Raw genomic sequence first — 17,403 nt, forward strand, 5'->3', positions numbered from 1 at the left:
TTATCCGAAAGGATTTTTTGTACCAGGACATTAGACTAAATTTTTTAGCGCTTATTGTTTTGTCCTTCAATAAACAATACATGCAAAAATAGCTAAAACTATTCAAAAATAAAAAGTTAGATTAAAAAACAAATGTTAAGAATAGTGCATTTTATTGCTTTAAACTTTTTTGTGCACATTTTGGAAATCACAGACAAACAAGTTTACATCTAAACAAACCTGGGGACCAACAACCATTCGATCCAGAACTTTTCGGCATATTTAACCTACCGAAATATGGCTGGAACCCTGATCCGTATATAGAGGAAGCTGTTATCTGCTGGTCAGGGATCGTATAATCTTCCATGCCTAATTGCTGAGAGCAATCTAAAAATGTTTTATAATCATTTGAAATACTTTTAATTTAACAATTTAGTTTTTCTTAAATAAATAAAGGTAATTATAAATTGTTTATCGTTGGATTAAAATTATAATATGAATAATAAAGATGTTTTTTAAATAACTAATTGTATATTCACCATGTAATGTTGTTTGGCTGTTTATAACTAAAAGCGTCTTAGGTTTAATTTTAGGTTAGAACAACGTGAGACAAAACAAAATATGTATGAGTATTCGTAATCAATACCGTTTGTACTCATTTTTATCACTTATTAAAAACCTTTACTTATAAACTTTCGTAATTTATGGTATGCATAACAATATATCTGAATGTTATTTATAAAACTTTATTGTTTATATTTAACTTTATAAAAGTTTGATTAAGTAATTATCATTTATAAATTGCATATTGATATTGAATTTAAAATTTATTTAATAAGTTGAAAATTTAGATTTAACGTTGTCTATTTTAGTAAAAAAATAACACAATTCTTTATATTCAAATGTTTTAATCAAAAAAAAAATCCGAAGAAAAAACAACTTTTACAGTTAAACTGTCACTATCCAAAAAATAAATGAGAAAAACATTGATTGATCTAAAAAACTATACTAAACCTTTCATAATAATTTAAGAATTATTTAGTATTATTTTCAATTATAATTCATGGTGATTTTTGGTAAAAACCCTGCTTTTAACTCTTTTTGGTAATATCTTAATTCTTTATTCAGAAGCAGAATTTTAAGTTATTTAATATTTAAATGGGCTAATCAATAATTATTTATTAAAGTATACCTATCAACATTTCGTATGTAAACAAATTGGTGTAAACAGTAAAATGAAAAATAGCTACATATATTTGTTTAGGTGCTTTATGTTTACATACACACGATGTATTTTCGTGATATTAATTAATATTTTCAATAGTAATGCTTTCATAAACACAAAAAAAATCTAGATTATTTATTGTTTACCTTGTTCGGGCTTTTTACAAACAAAGGATTTTTGAAGTGCACAATTCGCATCGTCCCATGCAAACCCAGCTTCCATCCAAAACTGAATGCAGTCTCCAGAATCATTTGGCTCACCAGTGTAAAAATCAGTGTACGCCTGTTTAAAAGTTTTATTTTTACCTATTTATTGTTTTGTTTTTAATATTTAGATAAAAAAATTCGTAATCAAAAAAGTATGTAAAAATACTTAATAGTTTTATATGATAATAAATATTGAACAAACTAGTTGACTCTTTGAATATAAGTAAATATACTTTTAACAATCAGACACAGTCGAAGTATACTAGTTATGGTTAGCGATTAGTAAACATGTTGACTAAAATTAAATATTTGAAAAAACTTAACGTTTTTACTTTTGAAAAAAAAAAGTAAAAAAAAACCATATATAATTCTTCAACGTTTTGTATGATATGTTATGAATTTTAAAACATTCATTTAAGCAACATTAGTATATTAACTTAGTTAAATAGCTTGCTTAGGTCAATAGTTTTTTATTTATTTCATGTTTGAATTTAGTAATTATTTACATATTGTCGTAAATTTAAATATACTCAAAAATGCTACAGTTGTATTTTTTAAAGCATAAAATAAAATTATTTCTATATTCTCTTGTTTTATGCGGTTTTACACAGAAAAAATCATAGAAGATTTTAAAAACTTAGCAAAAAAAAACAGTTTGCTGATATAAAAATTCAGTTTGTTTTTGAAAAATAACAATCTGATATTATATAATAAACAATATTTATTATATTTAGTATATATAGTTTTTTTGTTTTATTAGACATAAAGTGAATTGACACTTTAATTTAAGTTATACTTAATTGAACTATTATCAATGTTTAATTAGTTTATTAAGTATTTATTGTCTAATATGAAAAAACTTAGATACATTTCAGTCAATTCACAAAACATAGAAAGTTTAGATTGATTACATACACATTTAGAAAATTTAATTTGCTACTGTGTAGCTGTTTAAGGCAAAACTGTATAAAAAATGGTAGTACTTATAAAACTTTGTCTAATTTGTGATGTCATAAATGGACAAATGTAAATCAATTCTCTGTTATGAGTTCAATTATAAATCGAAACAAAACTAAGATTTAACTTATACTTGTTTAAAGTATAGTTGTAGAATGAAAATTATTAGAATAAAACACTATTAAAAATACGGAACAAGTACGTTAAAACTGAAATAAACAAAAAAAAATTACAAAAACACAAGACAATAAAATGCATTTTTATTCTTTTCAATATTCTTAAATTGACTGATATTTTGTGTCTAAATTTCTTAATAAAAATTGCCAAAACATGTTAACAATTCAATGTTAAAAGTATTACTTTGGGTGATCCATCAGTCCACTGAAACTTGTCAGGAGTAACCAAATCGTTAAGACCGATCCAAGCAGAGTCAGATGCATGTCCTTTAATATTTTAATAAAACTAAGTGTTTTAAAACTAATTTATGAAATCCTCAACAAAGGGTGTTTTCATTTTTATTACTAAATTTAAATCTAAAAGATGTATATATCTAATAAATTATAAACCATTTTAAAATAAAAGGATATCTAAAATGCATTATATAATTTAAATATTGCATCTGATATCATCTAAGCCTGACAAACATTTATTGTTAGTAAAACGATTTATTGTAAATAACATATTTTAAGAATATGGCTTTAGGCTGTCAATATTAAAACTAAAAAAGTTTACATTAGTGTTAATAAAATTATATCTTTGGAACCAAAGCAAAAATAAAATGTACTAAAAGTTATAAAAGTATTTTATTAAAATTTAAATACGAAGTTTTGTCGTTTTTGATTTATAATAAATTAAAAATACTAATTAAAATTGTTTTCAGTTTATTTAAAACTATAAGATGTGTACAATTTAAAAATTGTTTCAAGTTTAAACTATAAAACAACGCAATCTAAAATTTTCATACAAGCTGTAGTTGTTAAAAAGTTATTATAAAATAAAAAACCTGAAACAAAAGCATTTTCTTCATTGCTTAAAATGCTGACCAAATGTGCACCCATTTGCACACAAGTATTCTCGGCTTGTTGAAAAGCTTGTGGAGTGCTGTACTCATAGTAATAACAGTGACCGTTATACCATAACCAATCAGGATCACATCCGTCGTGTGTCTCTGTGTCATAAACATATTTCTTAAAGTTTTTAAAAACTTGAAAGCTTTTTAAGAAAAAACTAATGCATGATGTAAAACAAAAGCTTTGTATAGAACTTACATCAACTAAAATTAAAAACTTGAAAGTTGTAATCAATCCTAAGGTTTATTTAAAAGTTTAAGAGAACAAATACTAAAAAAAGTTTACCTGCAATAGGATCGACTGGAGTTACACTTTTACCAGTTTCAATTTCACAAACAAAAGCTTGTCTCTTGAAACAATCAGCTGTTTCCCATATACCACTTTTTGCGCCCGTATATATTTGACCACAATCCCAAGCTCCCTAGGAATAATCAAAATTTGATAATTTTAGTTTAAACTTCTAATCATGTCAAGTTTTTCTTTTTTTGTGAAGAAAAACCGTTGTTTCAAATAACAACAGTTTCTTTGTTAATATGTTAAATAAATATTAAGCTATTTTACACGAATAAAACTTTTAAAGACTAATCCCATTAGCTCTTATTTCGTTTAAAGTCAACACCTGTAAAGCTTTTTTTAGTCAATTAAATGTATACCATTCGTATTAGTTTTTTATAATATGTAACTTCTAACATCTCTTGTGCGAGGCTGATTAGTTCCCCATTTTTTATACTGAACTTCTTCGTCCAACATGCCATTAGACCACTTGAAAACTCCGTCAGATTCCGAGTCAGACACGCCCAACCACATACCGTCAGCCCCTCCATCAGACATGAATGGTAGTCTAGTTTGAATGTACTCTGCTTCTTCATTTCTAAAATAATACTTGTTTGAGTACTATTTAAAAAAGTTAGTACGGTATACAATATGTACTATTATTAAATAAAGAAAAAATAAATATATATGAATGCTTTTAATCCTTAAGGAATTATCGTTTTTTCTTTATAGTCTAACCCGTCTATCATAAGAAGTTGACCGCCTGTAGCCTTACAAAACTGGTTTGCTTCAGGCCAATTCATAAAAAGGTCTGAGTTTTCAGCAATAAAATAACACCTGTCGATAAACAGCCTCCAACCATCAGCACATGTTCCTATTATAAAAATAAAGAATTTTAAAGCACAGTTAGAAATTTTATACTAACAAATACTTTAAACTCAAAACTTTTTTTTTAATTTCCAGTGTTTCGAAAAAAAAGCGTCTTAAGTCTGGTAAAACTTTGAGCGATACAGTTGTTTTAATTACCTGTAAAGTGGGATTCACACATAAAATTGTTTGAATTTCCACATCTGTTGACGTTCCATGGCCCAGCTAAAAAAATAAGTTTTAGTTTTAATATTTGTATTAACTGTATATATACATATTTATTTAAGAGTATTTAACATACTTAGGTCTGCTGAAGGTTGAACTTCTATGCAGTTTGTAGCATCTGGGCTCAACTGAGGCTGGTTTGCAAGCCAATTGTTATATGAAGATCCTTCATTGTACTGCTCATAGTTATTACTCCAATAAAGCTGATTACTATTGTGATTCTGAAAATAATTTTTATATTTAGTTTTCTGATCAATTTTTTTTGTATTACCTTTAAAGTTTTTTTATCGAAATATTTATCATTAAAAAAGTATTTGTGACTTAACTTTTTTATCTGTTTAAGTAAACAAATACTAAACAACTTTGAATCAATTATTCGAATCCTTTATAGTTTTAGAGTGAAAAGCGTTTTGTTTTTATCTTTTTTTTTTATTAAACATTGAATAAACAAGCTATTGTAACTATTGACCACAGACGAAAGTCCAATCCATGAATTGGCGTTGTTAGTGTTTATCTTATTTGCTACGAAAGTCTGCTCTTGCTGTGAAGTAACAGATACAAGATCGGAGCTTGCAGCTTTGCACGCACTGTTTGCAGCTGTCCATGAAAGGGAGTCCGAGTAAAACTTGTAGCACATTCCGTTGAATTCCTCCCAACCGTCCGCTTCGTTGCAGTTAGTTGATATCGCTGTAGAAATAATTGATTTAAATTTAAGCCAAGTTGCAGTTTTTAGAAAGCAATAGAAAACTATATTATGGTTATATTATACCTGCATTAACGTCTCGTTCGCAGACATAAAATCTCGTGTAACCGCAGGTCTGATCGTTCCAAGTTCCAGGGTATCCTTCGTAGAACTCGGCACAATCTTCAGTACCAGCAGGTGCGTCCTGCCAGTTATCAGGTTGTCCTGGTTCCCAGTTTCTACAGTTTTTGAATATAGTATTTAATCTAAGTTTAGTATTAAGGTCTTTTTTGTTAATACTATTTAATAATAAACTTGAAATCTTGTTAAAGAGTTTAAAAATCTAAAACCTGTTTTACATCACGTCAGTCAACTTAAAACGCTTTAAAAAAGGTTAAGCTTAGAATAACTTTTAAAGTTTAGTTTGCTCACATTTTCATTGGTTCTGTGTTTAGTATAAATTTTAAATTTTATTAAACAAAACAATGTTTCACTCGTTTGAAGACGAGATCTTCAGTTGTTTAAAATCTGTAAAAAATTTATATAATAACATATAGGAATACATTATGCTAAACTTGAAACAAAAGAAAATAAATAAAATTATAACAAAAAACTGAATAAAATCTACTTAAAACTTATAGCTTAAAGTTACTAGTATACGAAGATTACGTTGTTTGGTTAGATTTAGATAAATGTAAGTTACTTAATAATTACATAATCTTAAAACTTAAACAATTAGATAAAGAAATAAAATAAATAAACATATCTATACTGTGGTTCTGTGTTTATATTTTTTCGTTTAAAATTTGTAGTGCATATATTATTATGACATGTTTGTAATAATTAGTGATCTACCGTATTCAGATTAACTGGATAAAAAATGAATTTATATATATTCTGTAGAAACAAAATGTCTAAAATTTAAGAAATAATCTCACTAAATTTATAACAAAAAGTTCCTTAAAAAGATACAAGTACTATTCAAACAACCAAGCACTAATAAATCTACAGTATCATAAAAAAAATGAATATTTTTTATTTGTTATAGAAGTTACAAAAGCGTTTTTAAAAAATTCAAAAACAAACTATTAAGTTGTAAATCAACGGCAAATTTAAAAAATTTGACTAATAAAAGCATGTTGTTTAGTTCACAGTGATTTAGCTTCCTTCTTTTCATGACAAACTACTTTTTTGTTCTATTTTAAGTTAAAATGTTTGTTTTACTCTTAAATACTTTATCGTTCGTATATTTTATTTAACGCTAAAAACACTCGTCAACAGCCTTAGTAAGTAAAATTCGCATCTAATAGAAAAGTTATTTACGAGCCAGGTAACTAAAGTAAGTTTTCTCAGTTCATCATGATTTCGTATATTTTACTTTAAATTTTTTAAAAGCAAAGTTTTAATCTAACTTTATTATATAAGCATTACTAAAAAATACGTTGCGGGTAAATACGTTGCGGTTAAAAAAAAATTGCTTTGCTGTTTGGCAACTACTATTCTGAAAAAGTGTTTATTGGATTTAAAATAATAAACCTGAATTTTTTTTGTCTGAGATCTAATCATTTTATAGAACATGTTACAGATAAAAACCAAATGATATTAGGAATGTAAGTTAGTAGAAATGATTTTGAAAACTTGAAATTGTCTCGATGAGGAACCGAGTCTGGCTGGATCTCGATTTATAGAAAACACCTGGATACTAATTTTTAGATTTTATTTCATCACTAATAATATGTAAAACATGAAGGAAGGAATAAAATCTTAAAGTAAACATTACAATTTTTAATGATCAGTAATAGTACAATTTTATTTGTTGATATTTAAGAGCTTTGTAGAAGTAAATGTTATAGTTTATCAAAAGTATATTTTAATTAATCAAAGCTGATAAGATCATATTGAGCACATTATAACAAATCGACGAAAAAACGCTTTAAAAGTTAAAAAATAACTAAAAATACTTTTATGATATTTACCATTTCTTGAAATACAAACAAATTGTAGTTAACTCTTATTACTACAAATAAATTGTACTAATCTTAATGTATTTCTTTTCTTGTTTAACTTTAGTCTATTTTTAGCTTTATCTTACTAATTTTTTTATATAAGCTTGTAGAACACGTATAACAATTAAAAATATATTTAGGCTAGTTTTATCTGTTTATTAAACAATTAATATTTTGTAAATACTTCTTTTCAATCATATTTTTTGTTAGTATAATCAACCCAATTAAAAATTCACTAAGGCTTTAGACAAGTTACATTAATTGATTTAAGTGACATTGAGGTTATTTAAGAAAGTTAGTTTAGGCCTTGAAAAGTATTTTTTCCAACAGAGAATATCCTAAGAAAAAGTTTCCTTATCTTTAGGATAAATCTTACTTGCATTACGTAACAAACTATTATAAAAAAAAACTAACGTGTAAGTGTTATCTGATCCATCAACCCATTGCCAGCTATCTTGCTGTTGGAGGTCGTGAAAACCAATCCATGTGGCTAGTACTACTCCTTGATCATTCTTAATTTGATCAAACACAAAATTCTGTAAGATTTATACATTTTAAATTACTATTTTCCTTCTAAAATTAGTTAATAAATTTTAGAAGTTCACGAGTTAAATAAAAAGTCTTTCAAAAAAATCTGTTTATGACAAAGCTTTTTATAAGTTTCTGTTGTTACAAACAAATTAGAATACGGACATTTTCATTATCATCATTAATTACAATCAGCATTCCCCCTTGTTGTTGGCAAACTGACTGGGCTTCATGCCATGGAAGCTTGGAGTTAAATTGTTGTGAAATGTAGTAACATGACTGTCCATTTTGTACCCAATTCGCCGGACAGTCGCTTCTAACTACTACTGCTAAAAAACAATAAATATTCTTGTTTATGAGATTAAGTTTGTTTTTTAAACAAATATCGTAATCTTTGTCATTATATGTTTGTACTACATACTTAATTTAACTCTAGTAAAGTTTGTTCTGTTCTGTTTGATAAAACTGATTTATCTTTTCTGTATAGAAAATATAAATCAGTTAAATCAAACAGAACAAACTTAATTCTTTTGAAAACTACTTTTGAAAACTACTATAGTGAATTGTTTTTGTTTAGGTGTTACAGTATAAATTACGAAATAACTTCTTTTTTAAGTTTTTGTTTTACTTTTAAATGTTATATTGTTGAAAACCTATACATTTGTTTTAAGATTATTAAAGTCTCAGCATAAAAAACATAGAAAAAAAGGTTTATTATTTTTATTTATATGCATTTAAACACTTTTTTTACTGTAAAACATAGTAGTCTTTTTTTCTAATGTGAGTAACAAATGCTTTTATGTAATTTAAAACTTTATACGCGTATTACAAAAAGTTTAAATTAATATTTTAAAATTGATTAAGATAGATGGTGAGGGTTAGTTTATTTCGCATTTTTTCTATGTATTTTGTATTAAAAAAAAAATTTGAAAAAATTTCTTAACTTTTATGTTTTTTTTTTTTTAATTAGTTTTACTGGATATAAATTTGTTAAAAACATTTTAAATATCTTCATAGTATTACTACCTTCTAAGACTTTTTTATTTTCAAAACAGTTTTATCAAAAATACTTTTGTTATGTGAAGAAACAACTTCATGATAGTTTTTCCATTAGGCATATGGTTCATTTAGTAAACATTTAATAAAAGAATAGTTTAAAGTATTTAGATTCTAACTCGAAAAACCTTTATAAAATTTTTATACAAGTGTCAAAACATTCTTCATCAACCAACATAGTTTTTAACTATTTGAAATCTCGGCGCTTTAAAGAATTTTAATTATGTATGAAAGTTATTATTATGACAAAAACAAGTTTCTTAAGTTTTATTAATACTTAAACTTGGTAAAACCATTCAAAATAAAAATACCTGAAAAAAATATCAGTAGAACAACGTGGTAAAAAATTCTAATCATTTGAATTATTCAGAACTATTTTATTTACAATAGTCAACCACTGCAGTATGTTTGTGACCGATTGTGTGTTTTTTTTTTGTGACCAATATTGTATATAAGTTTTTACCTGATTTATGATTAACTTAGGCTACTTGTTGCATAAACAAGCTCAACTAATTATGCATTAGTTGGTTAAATATTACACACATGTGGTTTCATGTAGTAAAATTGTTTTGATGAGTGTAAACTTTACTTTTACGCAAACATTTAAAATAAAAAATGTAAACAAAGTTTAACGTAGCAAAATTGTTTATTTACCACATTTTTTGATCAAATTTTGTTTTAATACTTTATTTTAGAACATATTTAGTTTACTATAAAATATCATTTAAAAAATCATCTGTTGAGTTTAATAAAAAACATGGTAAAAACTGGAAAAAAGACTGCAAGGACAATAACAAAATAACAAAATTTTACTGCAACAAGTAGTTATACTCAAAGTAATTTTTTTATCGAGTACAATTTAAATTTGTAATCATTTTTATAAAACTAATCAAAAAAAATTTATTATAGTTTGTATTAAGTAAACTGGTTTATAGGTTCGTTTGTTGAAAACGTTAAAGGTTGCGAAGTTTATCGAAGGACCTGATGTATAGAAAGACCCTTAGAAAATTTTGTGTTGTATAAGTTTTGGAATAACATAGCAACACAAAATTAGTTTTAAAGTGAATCATATGCTTTTATTTTTAAAAACTTTTTACATTACTACTGTGTAAGCAACACATTGTGACTATGCACATTTTTAAAGCTTTGTTATTAGAAATTGCATTAAAATTTTATTTTTATATACTCGTAAAAGTTACATAATCAAAATTCAAGGTTTAGCGAATTAAAAAAAACATACTGGTTAGAAAAATATGAAAGAATTTCAATTTTAAAAAACCTTTTTAATGTTATATAATACAAATTAATTTAAAATTACCTTAAATCTTTCCTTTCGGCAGAGTATTTTTTTCTATTGGATTTCTTTTTCTTAATCGCAAATATTTATTTTTGAAGTTACACTTCTAAAATTATAAAAGTATGTATACAATTTTATTTATTTACTTGTTTGTTCTGACTCTGATTTACGGCTTTCTTGAATTCCAATTAGTTACTAATAAAGTTTAAGTATTTGTAAAATTTTAAAAATAACTTAAAGTTGTTTTAAAATATTTTTTTTTAGAACATATTTTCTTTTTACAACTTAATACTTAATCGATAGATTCCCAACTGTAACGTTAAATTAGTTGCTGAATGAAAGCAACACAGAAGTTTAAAATAACTGGGTTTCAAATACTGACGCAACTTCTTATGAAAAAACATAAAAATAAATCGAAGTAAAACTTAAATTTAAAAATACAGTTGACTAATATATTTACAAATTTAAAAAAAAAAAACATCTTAATAAATTCTATTGAAATACAAATATTACAAGTAAAGTAATACTAAGTTATTGTTAAAATTCTAAAACCTTAATAAAACTATATGTTGTAAAAATAAAAAAACATAACTTATAAACAACTTTATAAATATTGTTTATTTTTACACTTTTCTTTTTATGCACTGGTATACCCTAAATTTACATAAATAGAGTAAGTCTATTAAGTTTTTGTTTAAAAAAGTTTTAATACCCTAATATAATGAAGAAAACTTAGCTTTTTAATAAAGTGATTCTACTATTTTCATTTTATTTTTACAACATATCAACTAAGTTTTATGATTTAAGATTCTCTAGCCCTTATACTAAATTTTTTAAGTATTCTAACTTTTAAACAAAATGCTAGCATCAATCTACTAGATTTTGATGAAACTATTATGAGTCAATCTATTTAAACTTTTTAAAATGTTGTTATTATTTGTCCTACAAATAGATCATCTCTTATCTACGTATTTCTTAAACGACCGTGTTTTATTAACACAAATCAATAATCAACATTTTCTTTTAACTAAAAAAGTAGTGATGAACGAGTAAAAAATAACTTAGTTATTTAAAAAAGTTTTAAATAATAATTAATAAACATATTGTTTTCCTGGCTTATTTCTATTTAAAAAATCAGTTAATAAATAATTCATGATCAAGAAAATCAAACACCTAAAAGATGTTGTGCTTTTTAAACATATTTTTTTCTTCTAAATTAGATATTTATGTTAACTACTAAATGAGCTTAGGATATATCACGGTTTCCCAATTTTTTTTTCTTAAGGCCCCCTTTGAAGAAATTAAAAAAGCTATGGCCATTTTCAACAAATTTCTCAAAAAAACAAACGTTAAATCTGCCTAAGACCTTTTTTTTTTGCTCAAATTGCTTCACCGTCAATTTCAATTATCTATTCTGAGTTTCAAATTTGGCCCCCCACTTTACAGCTTAGAAATTTTCCTATAATATTTAATATAAGTATTAAAACTACCCTTATCTATGCCTAACAACTTTTTTTTTGCTCTTTACCGTCAACTCGAGAATGTCTAGTGTAAGTTCTAAATTATAGCCTCGTGGCCCCTTTACTACTCACGGCCCTTCTTTGGCTGCTTTGCAGCTTATGGCCTCCTAATTTTCTGAAATGGCTCCCTAGGAAGCCATATGGGCCACTTTGGGAAATCCTGGTTTATATGTTTGTCCATAGCCAAAAGCAACACAAATAGATTTATAAAAAGTTATCAAAAATTACTTAAAGATAACATAAGCTATAGTACAAAACCCTACAGTAAAACATAAACAAAATATCATTTAAAAACGTATAGAAGGCAGTTGTGTGCGTGTTGCATCTGTACTCCACAGAAAAGGATTCTTAAATGAAAGTTGTTAAATTCTAACTGTACCAAGCATGATAGCTTGATCATATCTATTCGATATCAAAGTATGATAGTCAAAGTGTTAAGATCAAACATTTTTGTTAACCTAAGCTTGTCTCGGTTATAATTAAGTTCAGGCTTAGGCTCTTTAGACTTCCACTTTTGTTTTTTTTTGTGTTAGAAACAAGAGACAAAGTGAAAAACAACTTTTTTTGTAAAGTTGTATCTAGATGTGATTTTTAAGTAGTGAGAATTTTTAGTTTATGTTAACTTTAAATATTACAAGTTTTTTAATTTACAGTACGTTATAATTGCAAGTTATAAGAAAACATTGCTTAATTTCTGATTTGAAAAAATTTTTTTTTGTAAACGATGTTGTAAGAAATTTAATTGAAAAATAGACCTTAAAAAATATAAAACAATATTTAGAAAAATCATAATAAAACTAATTTTAACTGAAATATTATCGTAAACTAAACTTTTTTTTTCAATTTTATTTAAGTATTATCCTCATAGTACTTCACAGGGGCGTATTTTAACTAGTTTTCTGTTTCCTGTGCGACCTCTAAAAAACTGTATTAAACTTTATAAAAAACTGTTGAATATGGTTTTATTTTTAATTTTTTTACTAAGAATTTATATTTATATGTTAAGTTTTTGATATCTAGTAAAGTTTAGTTCATGCTTTTTTCAGAACTACGTCCAAAATGACGTACTTTTATAAGCTTTTTTGTAAAAACAATTATTTAAGTTGTATTAACACAATATAATTAAAAATGTGCACGATTTGAGTTGGGAAATTTTTTATTTAGAATTAGCCAATCAAAAAAAAAAAATTTTGAATGACTTTACAACTTGAAGAGTTTCATTTTTAAATTTGGAAACTTTTGACCAAATAAAATGTTGTTTTTACGTTTTATAAATTATAAAAACCATAGTTTTATTTTTTTTTTAATCAATATTTAAAATAATTTTTTACCTCTGCTATTAGATTGTTTTTAAAAATATAATTCGTTTTTGATTTAAATTTGATTTTTAGCTAAACTATTTTAACTGGAACTGTTTGAATAATTAGTTTATTAACAAATTAAAAAAAATTTTTTTTATATATTAAGACAAGTTAATTACCTAATGATTCAGTCCTGGACAAGACATTAGAAGGTATCCAAATAGGTATGTACACCAGGTCTTTTGACTAAACTTTTTGAGTTTATAGTATTGATTAGTTCTTGGTTATTAGTTTCTTTAGTCTAAAATATTTTGTTATTGATGATAGCTTCACAATATAGGGCAAAAATTTTACTTTGTCATTATAAAAGGACTTAAGTTAAAATTTATATTAATTTATTGAAAAATAAAGAACAGGATTACTTAACAACACTTTCCATTCTGTTTTGCTTGTACTTTAAAAATATTTAAACTTTATATATTTTTATGTACCTGAGAAATTTCAGACAGTTATAAAATAATCTAAAGTGTGTAATTGAGAACTATTACAAAAAATACTTTATTATTTAACAAAAAAAGTGCAACCAACTGTAAAAATTCTAGACGCACCCCTGGTGCTAAACAAATTTGTGCTTAAAAATTTAAACTCACTGCTTATCTAACCTGCAAACACTTTGTTAAAGTTAACTTTTCTTTTGCTTTATTTATTAAGCATTTTACTTATTAGTTTCAACTAATTAATTTTTAAGTGTAGGCTTAAAAAATGTTATTATACTATCTTGTACAAACATTTGTATCAATTTTAACATTGTGAAAGTTTTGTGTTTTAAATTACTAAATCATAGTTCTTTAACTATTATTTTAAAATTCATATCATAATTTTTCGAAAAAACTTGTTTACTTTATAGCAACTTTTTTTTATGTCAAACAGAGTCAAACGTTTTAGTAAAAAAAGACCTTAAACGTATAGTAAGTTAAATAAATAATTTTTATTTTTTAAGTAAAACAAAAACTTCCTCTGTATTAATAAATTAATTTAAAAAGTTTATTAAGGGTAATTATAGAATTTCAAATATAAAAGTAAAAAATAATTTTAAGCAAGATCAAAGTTACCTGAATTGTGTATGACGTAAGTTAGCGGTTTTAAATGCTTCTTTTTAAAAACTTAGATCGTTGATCTTAGCTAACAAAAATTGAGTTTGACTAGTTATGTTAAACAGATTAGAAGTTTTAAAACAGCTATAATTAATAAATCTTCGATTATAACGCTTTGCTTTAAAAATGAATTAGGAAAAAATTTCTAAATCAAATTAGAAATAATTTGTTTTTTTTATAGCTAGTATATTGTCAAACGATTAGTCAAAGGATTAGGTAAAAACGTAAAAAGTTCAAAATAGTTTCGTTTACATGAGTTCAATATATAACGGAGATGCGAAAAAAAGTTTAAAGAAAGTAATTGATCGAATCAAAAGTAATTCGCTGTAGCAAATATTTTTCAAATCAATAACTTTAACTTAAAAACTTATAATTTTACGATTAAGAGTCTTAAATTTTAATTTTAACTAATGTTAAAAAAAATCAATTAGTCATTGTTTTAAACCGAAGAGTCTTTTTATTAAACATTTATTGGAATTTAAGTTTTGTTGTAACTATTCTTTTTAACATTTATTGTTTAAGCTTTAAAACTAATTTATTTAGATTTTTTAAGGAAGAAGGAAAAAATGTGATCAATCTTGTATATTTTTATTTTTTCATACAAACCATATCATAAAATTTTAAAAGGAAAATCAAATGTGTCATCATACTTTTTATCATTATAAACTACTAAACTATAACGAACATAAAAAATCGTTTATAAAAATTAGTTGAAACTATCAATTTTGATTTTTATAGTCAGGTTCTGGAGTCTGGACCAAAGCAGAAGTGGGACATTTTAGCAAAAAAGCATTTTTAAAATTTCAAATATTATTTATAACAAAGCCAGTTGAATCAGACTGATACATTGTAAGTCCAATAAATTAGTTATGAAGCTTAAATAATAAATAATAAAAAGAACAGTCATTGCAAAACTTAAATTCCACTAAATGTAAAGTTTCTTCGATTTTAAATTATTAATTTTTGAATGTCTTGTATAGTGTGTATGAACCATACTTACTGGAGTAAAACAACTGTGGTCAACCTCAAATCCTCTCAAAGTATTCAGCATCAACTTACAAACTTGCAAATTTAACACCTCATTAAATTTCACAATACCAGTTTTTAAAAACAATTAATTTGTTGGAATCAGTTTAGGTACGCGACAAACATATCTTACAATTCTTTTTTTCATACAAACTATTGGTTTCAAATGACAACTAGCAGCACCACCCCAAACAGATATACAATACAGGATATGAGGATGAAACAAACTATAAAACACCATTTTCAAAGTACTTGTATCCAAATAATCATCATTTTATTTTATTTTGACATCATAAAACAACTTCTTGAAAGCTTAGACTTAAGGTACTTCAAATGTGCCTTCCAATTTAAATTATTGTCTAATACCACACCTAAGTATTTAATATTTATACTTTGCTCAATCACAAAACTATTTACCTTAACACTAAATTCATTCTTTTTTGCAGTTCTATTAAACAGCAAAAACTTAGTCTTTGAATAATTAATAAACAGTCTATTTTTACACAGCCATTCATCAATTTTCTTCAACTCCATATTTATAACAGCATTAACATGGTCAATATCACAATGTTGATAACTCAGACAAGCATTGTCTGCAAACAATCTCAATTTAATATTTGTAGCTGAAAATATGTCAATGGACCAAAACAAGAACCCTGAGGTATCCCAACATTCAAATTTTAGCTCAGAAACAACATTATTTACAACAGTAGACTGACTTCTATCTTTTAAATAACTTTCAATAAAATTTAACATAGAGCATTTTATATTATAACATTTAAGTTTTGATATTAAAATTTGATGATTAACAGTATTAAAAGCTTTAGCAAGATCCGAGAAAACAGAACAATTTACCTTTTTTTTCACCAGCCTCAATTAGTTCCTCAACAATCTGATTTACTGCTAACTCAGTCGTACTATTTTTTCTAAACCCATATTGTTTGCAGTGCAGTAAATCATTTGGCAGAAAATAACCACTCAGTCTCTCACCAATGACTCAAAAATTTTAGAAAAAGGAGACAAAAGAGAAATAGGTCTATAATTATTTACATACCTCAGCATGTTTAAGAGAATTAGGAAATACACCATACTCAACACAACTATTATACAACATAGAAAGGTAGGGAGAAATTTTTTTTGCACTAAGCTTCACAAAACAAATTATAGGGACATTCAACTCTTGTTAGGGTTCATTGTTTTAATATAATTTTCAATTTTGCTTGCTGATATATTCTTAAAAACAAAACCATTTTTTATAGAGCATATTGAAAACTCATCATAATCATAAGCAACATGTGTTCTTTTTTTTATTAAATCATCAGCAATTGACACAAAATTTTTATTCATAACATTACCAATTTTTTTGGTTCAACAACAACATTACCATGCACATCAAGCACACCATTGATTTTTGAATGAGAGATAGGCTTGTTAGCAACAATATTGTTAATTATTTTCCACAACTTTTTACTGTTTGTTTTGTCTTTGTTTACAACCTGTGGAAAGTAAAGTATTTTGGATTGTTCAATAACCTGATTCAGAATATTTCTATATTTTTTGAATGTAATTGAATTTTTTGTTTTATCTTTGATGGCAGACTTAAACATTAGATTTTTTTCAAATTGAAACAATAATCCCCTATGGAATCCAAGGTTTAGCTTTTAGTTTTTGATCTTTTTTATTTAAAATTTTAATTGGTGCATGATAAAACACTGTGCTACCAAACACACTCTCAAACTCATTCCAACACTCATTTATATCCTCACCTTTTGTAATACTCATTTTCAATTTACCCAAGTTCCTTCTAAGATCATTTAAAAAAACTCCAATATCAAACTTACTAAAATCTTGAACTGATTTTTGATAACACAATTCATTTTTATTCATTAAACATTTAATTTCACAAGCAACAGGCATATGGTCAGATATATCATAATCTACAACACTAACATTTAGCTTCTCACGCCCAAAACTAGAATAAACATGGTCAATGAAAGAACTAGAGGAGCAATCAGAAGAAAGTCTAGTTGG

General features: G+C 25.4%; 1 protein-coding gene across 1 annotated transcript in view; it reads right to left on the bottom strand.

Annotated features, from left to right (window-relative positions):
• Positions 1 to 17,126, bottom strand: part of LOC145837627 (uncharacterized) — a 39,285-nt gene extending 22,159 nt beyond the window's left edge. Inside the window, exons 1-15 of the mRNA XM_082945128.1 lie at positions 17,103 to 17,126; positions 16,757 to 16,868; positions 8,184 to 8,347; positions 7,905 to 8,026; positions 5,572 to 5,723; positions 5,272 to 5,489; positions 4,879 to 5,023; positions 4,737 to 4,802; positions 4,449 to 4,584; positions 4,128 to 4,308; positions 3,723 to 3,858; positions 3,371 to 3,535; positions 2,728 to 2,810; positions 1,351 to 1,486; positions 220 to 366 (exon numbers count right to left, since the gene is read on the bottom strand). Of these exons, the coding sequence (XP_082801254.1) occupies positions 220 to 366; positions 1,351 to 1,486; positions 2,728 to 2,810; positions 3,371 to 3,535; positions 3,723 to 3,858; positions 4,128 to 4,308; positions 4,449 to 4,584; positions 4,737 to 4,802; positions 4,879 to 5,023; positions 5,272 to 5,489; positions 5,572 to 5,723; positions 7,905 to 8,026; positions 8,184 to 8,347; positions 16,757 to 16,868; positions 17,103 to 17,126 (1,987 nt within the window). The remainder of the gene's footprint in view (positions 1 to 219; positions 367 to 1,350; positions 1,487 to 2,727; positions 2,811 to 3,370; positions 3,536 to 3,722; positions 3,859 to 4,127; positions 4,309 to 4,448; positions 4,585 to 4,736; positions 4,803 to 4,878; positions 5,024 to 5,271; positions 5,490 to 5,571; positions 5,724 to 7,904; positions 8,027 to 8,183; positions 8,348 to 16,756; positions 16,869 to 17,102) is intronic.
• Positions 17,127 to 17,403: the final 277 nt, after the last annotated feature.

This window comes from Thalia democratica, chromosome 1, assembly GCF_965202585.1.
Source record: "Thalia democratica chromosome 1, ktThaDemo2.hap1.1, whole genome shotgun sequence".
In the NCBI taxonomy this organism is placed as follows: domain Eukaryota; kingdom Metazoa; phylum Chordata; class Thaliacea; order Salpida; family Salpidae; genus Thalia; species Thalia democratica.